This window comes from Camelina sativa, chromosome 9 (assembly GCF_000633955.1).
Source record: "Camelina sativa cultivar DH55 chromosome 9, Cs, whole genome shotgun sequence".
Taxonomy (NCBI): Eukaryota; Viridiplantae; Streptophyta; class Magnoliopsida; order Brassicales; family Brassicaceae; genus Camelina; species Camelina sativa.
Genome location: NC_025693.1, coordinates 1838492 through 1844810, shown reverse-complemented (window position 1 = coordinate 1844810; position 6319 = coordinate 1838492). Strand labels below are relative to the sequence as shown.

General features: G+C 35.4%; 1 protein-coding gene across 1 annotated transcript; it reads right to left on the bottom strand.

The window, feature by feature from the left end:
* Positions 3013-5185, bottom strand: LOC104710201. The gene has a single exon (XM_019230177.1). It carries the CDS (start codon positions 5083-5085, stop codon positions 3136-3138), a length of 1950 nt encoding a protein of 649 aa, XP_019085722.1. The 5' UTR covers positions 5086-5185; the 3' UTR covers positions 3013-3135.

Sequence of the window (6319 nt, the reverse complement as noted above, 5' to 3'; positions counted from 1 at the left end):
GACTTAACCTGAACTTAAATTATCTTGCTTATGGAACTTGAATGTTTGCTCATGGTAACTATAAATCTCGGGTTATCACTCCATTTTTGCCAATCTTTTCCCTTAACCCAAAATTGTTTTCCCCTACCCTTGAACCCAAACCTTTCCTTTCAACTCTTGTTGTGATTTGTTGAGTGAGGCCTTTTCATGTTTTAATGGTGTTATAGGTTGTGAAACCTTGAGAGTATTGAGAATGACAAAGAATTGGCTCTTGTTTTAGCTAAGTTTAGAACCATCTGGACTAGCTAGTAGAATCGGTTTTGAAAGATGGGTGGTTAGCATGTTTATTTGGGGTTGGGTTGAGGAATAAAAGAGAAATAAAAAGAAAAGAGTCCATGAGGTTCAGTTTAATTAGCTCTAAGTCTTAAGTAAAAAAAAAAAAAGAGAGAAAGGTCTTGCTATAGTCTCATATCCTAGAAGAAAAAAAAAATTAGGAGTATTAGCAAAGAAATAATTTTTTTTTTAAAAAGAGAGCTAGATGTTTAAAGTTAAAAGAAAGCTAGATTTTTTTTAAAAAAAAATAAGGAGTATTAGCACCCCTAAGGTTGGGATCCTTGCAGCCAAAAGGCGGAATTTAGATCATCCGGATCTAGGTTTTCACTAAAAACATAAAGAAAATAATAAAAACCCTAAAACGATTTTATTGAATCTCGCAATTTACACTTTGGTTCTTGAGAGGAGACAAGCTCCCTATTTATATACAAGGGAGAGGTGGTGTAACAAGAAATAATAAGTTTTTTTCTAAACCTAACCGATCTGTTCAAGCACACGTCGAACGGTGTCTTGTCCTTTTGATCTCGATTGGTGTTGGATGCGTACCAATTGGGGTTGATTTCACTTCAGGTCCCTTTTGACGCATAATCATCCATATATCGACTTCTCACCAAACAGGTCTAGCAACCTAGCTGCGTTGATCGATGCACTTCTTGCATCAACCGATGCAACCTCGCGTCTCCTTCGAATTCCTAACTGCGTCGACTGATGCATACCTTGCATCGATCGATGCAGTCGTGCGGATCATCGCCGAAACGGTTTCTCTCGGATTTTCTTAGCTCCAAACATTGACACAACGCCGGTGATACCAAAACCGCCTCCCACAAGCCACAAATATCATTACAAACACTCATAAAAGCAATATCAAACACACCAAAACACACAAACACATAGATCTAATCACTTAGATAAGCCATGGTCACGCACTCACCTTTGCAAAACAGAGAGAATGGATCACACACCACCAGAGACAGCACCATAGCATGCTCCTAGTCCTAACACGTTCAGGGCCTCAAATCTCCAACCACAAGAACATATATCTCAAGAACAGCCACAAAACTCACATGAACTCTCTGAAAAGTTTTTCTCACTTTTGCAGAATGGAAAAACGGTTAAAACAATTAAAGGGCGTCGATAATAATCCTTTTATATCGACCCCTAGGGCTCCCAATCCCTAAACGCAACCAAAACAAGCTTTTTGACTTAACTTGTCCCGTAGAAGAAAATCTTGCATCGATAGAGGCACATCCCAATAACCGGGATTTCGGTTCACGGACGTTACAATAAATATATGAAAATTGGCCTGCTACGCAATTAGAATTTTGGTTGAATATATAGTATTCAATCATAATTTTTGACTTGTTACAATTTTGTTAATAGATAGAACAATTTATATATTCGTTTAAAAAAATTCAAATCATAGTAATGCAGAAAAATAGTTTATTATCATATAAATGATATGATGATTTATTTGTTTCGTAAAAAGATAAGAGGTAAAATATAATGATTAATGAAAAATTAATATGGTAAGTTAGATATCTATTCTTATATACTTATTTTGATTCGATAGTCATTTTTTGAAGTTAATAATATGTTTTTCGTTTTTAATTAATTAAATTAAATAAATTAGTTATTGAATTTTTATTTATAATGACTATTACTAGTTTATTCTTTGAAACCTATCTGTATACAATAGCAAACTCACTTTTAGTAGTCAGTTTAAATCTACTGGATAAAATTGTTTTTATTATCTCATCTAACAGTTCAGTTTTGTTAATGATCTCAAAAATTGCAATGCTTTGATCCAACAATTGTGTTTCTTCGTCATACCTCAAGCTTTCAATGTTCATACTTGTCAGTTGTCGCTCAATTTTTTTTTCACACCTCTTTGTCTTCACACTTTTTTGTTTATATATATAGATTTTTATAGACCTTGAAAAGAGTTTTTATTTTTTTGAGTATTGCTTCACACTTCCGAGTTTTAAAAAATTTAAGTATTGTTTTTTTTCAATTTATTAATCGAGGTTGATTCACTCATCTTTGTTAAAATCTAGACTATTTTATTTATTGATTCATTTTATCCAACATTTGTTTGGTGTTGTTTTCCATCTTATATCCGCATCGATCATCTCTTCTAGGTATTAATCTAGGTAATTGATTAGATTATATTTGTTAATGATCTCAAAAGCTGTAAATTTTTTTCCCAACAATTTTGTAGCACCTTTGGCTTTCAATGTTTACACCTATTAGTTTTTCACACCTCTTTGTTTCTACACCACTTTGTTTCTACACCACTTTGTTTATATATATATATATATATATATATAGATTTTTATGGACTTCAAAATAGGTTTTGTTTCTTTGAGTATTGTTTCACACCTCCAAAATTTTAAAAATCTGAGTATTATTTTCTTTCAATTGATTAATCGACATTAATTCACTCATCTTCTTTAAATTTTGGATTGTTTTATTTATTGATTCCTTCATCCAACTTTTGTTTGGTATCGTTTTCCATCTTATACCCGCATTGATCATCTCTTCCAAGTATTAATCTAGGTAATTGATTGTGATTTCTAATTTTTTATAGATCTATCTTTTTAGTCAATTTGGTTGGTTGTAAGTTGTAACTATGAGATCTATCTTCCAAACTATTAAAGAGGGGATATTGTTCTACTATTAAAGAGGGGATATTGTTCTAATATTAAATTAAATTGAGCACAGACAAACAAGGTTGATTGATAACAAAAAAAAAAAAAAGACCAAAAATTTATAAATTAGAAAAGAGAAGGGATAACTCAATGTTCAAAAAGAAAAAGAAAAAACTCAATGATAAAAGTTACATAGAGTGAGAGATGACTCTTCCCCTTCGTATAGGATTATTATTGGATACGGGCGACGCGTATTGCAAATACCGCAAAATCGCCGAGGAGAAGGGTTGCGTAGAAGTTGGAATTCATTATGACCCAATGTGAAAGCTTGATCAGGCTTCAAATATGGATAAGGGCCAAGTAAACAAGTACTATGAAGCGTGGTGCAGCAATCGTTGCACTTATAGAATCCTTCTTTTCCTCCGATAACTCTCAGTACTAATTTTCCCTCGCATAACTCACACCAATCTGAGCCAGTCGCCTCATCCCCATGACAGAATGTGAGGTAATGTTCATCATGCTTATATCTTACCATGTACGGTAAGGTGGCACATTCAAAACATATAATAAAGTCACACTCAATGGCAATGCAGTTGAGTACCTTGTTATCTTTTGTTGACTTGCAAATGTGGCACATTGCCTCTACGTTTGGGGGTAACGCTAGGAATAAGGGGTGTTGATGGCCTTGGTAGTTGAACGGCTCGGACGCCGAGGCACATACTACATCTAGTATGTAATCACAATACTCTTCCATACACCCATATCCGAAACCATTACATAGGTTTTCACAGGCGTCACATATGAATACGCCATTTTCGTGGACAACCTTTTGTTTAAGCGCATGGGGATGTAATGGATGGAACTTCTTAAAGGGAGCTTCTGCACATGCTTCGTGTAGAATGAAGTCACATTCCACACATACAAACAAATTTTCGTCGTTGATTGGAAGAGCACACGCTTGACAAAACTTGTTTCCGTCGACGTAAACTCCACTACTAATCTCAAATTCCAGATGACAGCCATGAGAAAAATGGAGTATTATTCCATCAGAAATCCTTTTGAACGGTGGCTCAAAATCTTCATCTTCTTGTACTCCCTCAAGTTCTTTTCCGTCCCATATATCATTACGCAATGCACATCTTGTGTGAACAGCATAGCCACTACACACATTGCAAGTATATGCACCATACTTACTGTAAACTTCTTGACGGCAAACTCCACAGGACCTATTTCCAAATGGAAGAGAAGAAATGAAAGAGATACGGTGGTGGTGACGAGATATTCTTATGGTTTGTGGGATATATATACAATCAGTATGGGTGACAAAATCGCATAAAGGGCAGACGTAGGTGAAATGAAGTTTATTGAGTAGACCACAAATATTGCAGGTTAAGGAAGCTTGCCTAGGGAAAAGGGTGAGGATATGGTCGTGCCTTTTTGGTTGGTCTTTAAAAAAGGGTATTGCCGCCTGGGCACAGAACACGTGCATATAAATGTCGCATAGAGCACAATAATATATGGAACGATCTGCTGTTTTTCTGCACAAGATGCACTTCTTGAATCTTTTCTTAGAAAAGTAGAGTTGGACAGAATGATTGGCGTGGGTAGGATAACTGATCTCAAGTGGAGACTCGACACATTCTTTGTGGTACCTAACATCACACTGGACACAGAAATAATAGTCTGAGTCTACCTTATGGGATACACAAATATAGCAATCATCATTCTCTAGATCAGCTTCCTTGTTGTTGCACCAAAACAGCGGGAGTACGGGATCATGATCATTTGACGTATTGTCACCATGGAGAGGGGAAGTCTTGATCTCGAAAAAGCGTTCGAATACTTTACCCTCTTCATCTTGTAATGTAATATTCTCGTTACTCGCTGTTGACTGGAGTCGTAAAATAGGGCATGCGAAAAGAAGTGGAAGAGGGAGGTCGTCGCCGTCGGAATCAATGGCTACTTTATTGGAGGAGTGTGTTTTGTTTTGGATTGATTCGATGATGGTGTTTTCAGCGGAGGAGTTTGGGGTTTGTATTTGTGGTAATGGTTTCATAACGTTTTGGTATACGAGAAATGGTTTCCCATCGATTTCCACCTTCTGAAATTCTCCGAACAAGTCCATTGGCTGCCTCGCTCGGAGAATTATTATTTCTTAGAGGATTTTGGGATATTGTTAACATACATAGACTGAAAATGTGTTATCCTCGTTTTTAAAATAACGCTTAAACAACTCCCATTTGCAATTTGTTTAGTATTTATTTCATAATGATTTGATCTAGTCCTATTTATATTGTTTATCGCGCAGTGGCAAATAATTAAAACTATGGGATAAATGCTATTTTCACATTTTATTATGGTAAGGAAATATATTATATTACATCGTAACGTAGAAAGTCATTGTTTTAACTTTATATATATACAAATACGATACAGCTAAGCTGGTTGACTAAAAAAACACAGATCCAGATTCCAGAAATATATATATGTATATATTTTGTCGGCAACCATTATATTATTAAACCCATAAAGGGCAGATCCAGAAATATTAATTACAGACAGCTAAGGCTAGTTGATATATTTTAATTACTCTGTTTCAAGAAGGTTTTATGTCTGGAGGGGATAGTGAGGAACATTTAATAGCATGGTCTCATCTGCGAATTGGCTGGATAAAACTGAATACTGATGGGGCCTTGTATGGTAACCCAAGGAGGGCAACAGCTGGGGGCGTACTACGTGATGGTGATGGTACTTGGCTAGCTGGTTTTGCTTTGAATATCGGATTCTGCTCAGCTCCTCTTGCAGAGCTGTGGGGAGTTTATTACGGGTTGGTGATGGCATGGGAGAAGTGTTATACACGGATGGAGTTTGAGGTGGATTCTAAAGTGGTGATTGGTTTTCTAACGTCAGGGATCAATGATAATCATTCCTTGTCTTTCCTAGTACGTTTGTACTATGGCTTTATTTCGAAGGACTGGTTAGTCTGTATTTATCATGTGTATAGGAAAATTAATCGTTTTGTAAAAGAATTAGCAAACTATACGTTTTATCTTCCTTTAGGTTTTCAATCTCTGGATGTTAGTCCTGATTGTGTTCAAGGTCTAATGTTTGAGGATGATGTTGGGTGCACTCGTGCACGGACAGTCAAACTGTAGTTTGTTTTTTCTTTCATATTTTTAATAAATGGGGAGGTTTTGCTTCCCCCTATTCTACCAAAAAAAAAAGTTTTTATGTCTAATTCCCATGAGTATTTTAATAATATAATATTAATATTTTAATAAATTTACTTAACTAATTAAATTTTATTTTGTCAACAAACTAATCTGATAAATAGGTGATATGTGTAGTTGTTGTGAATT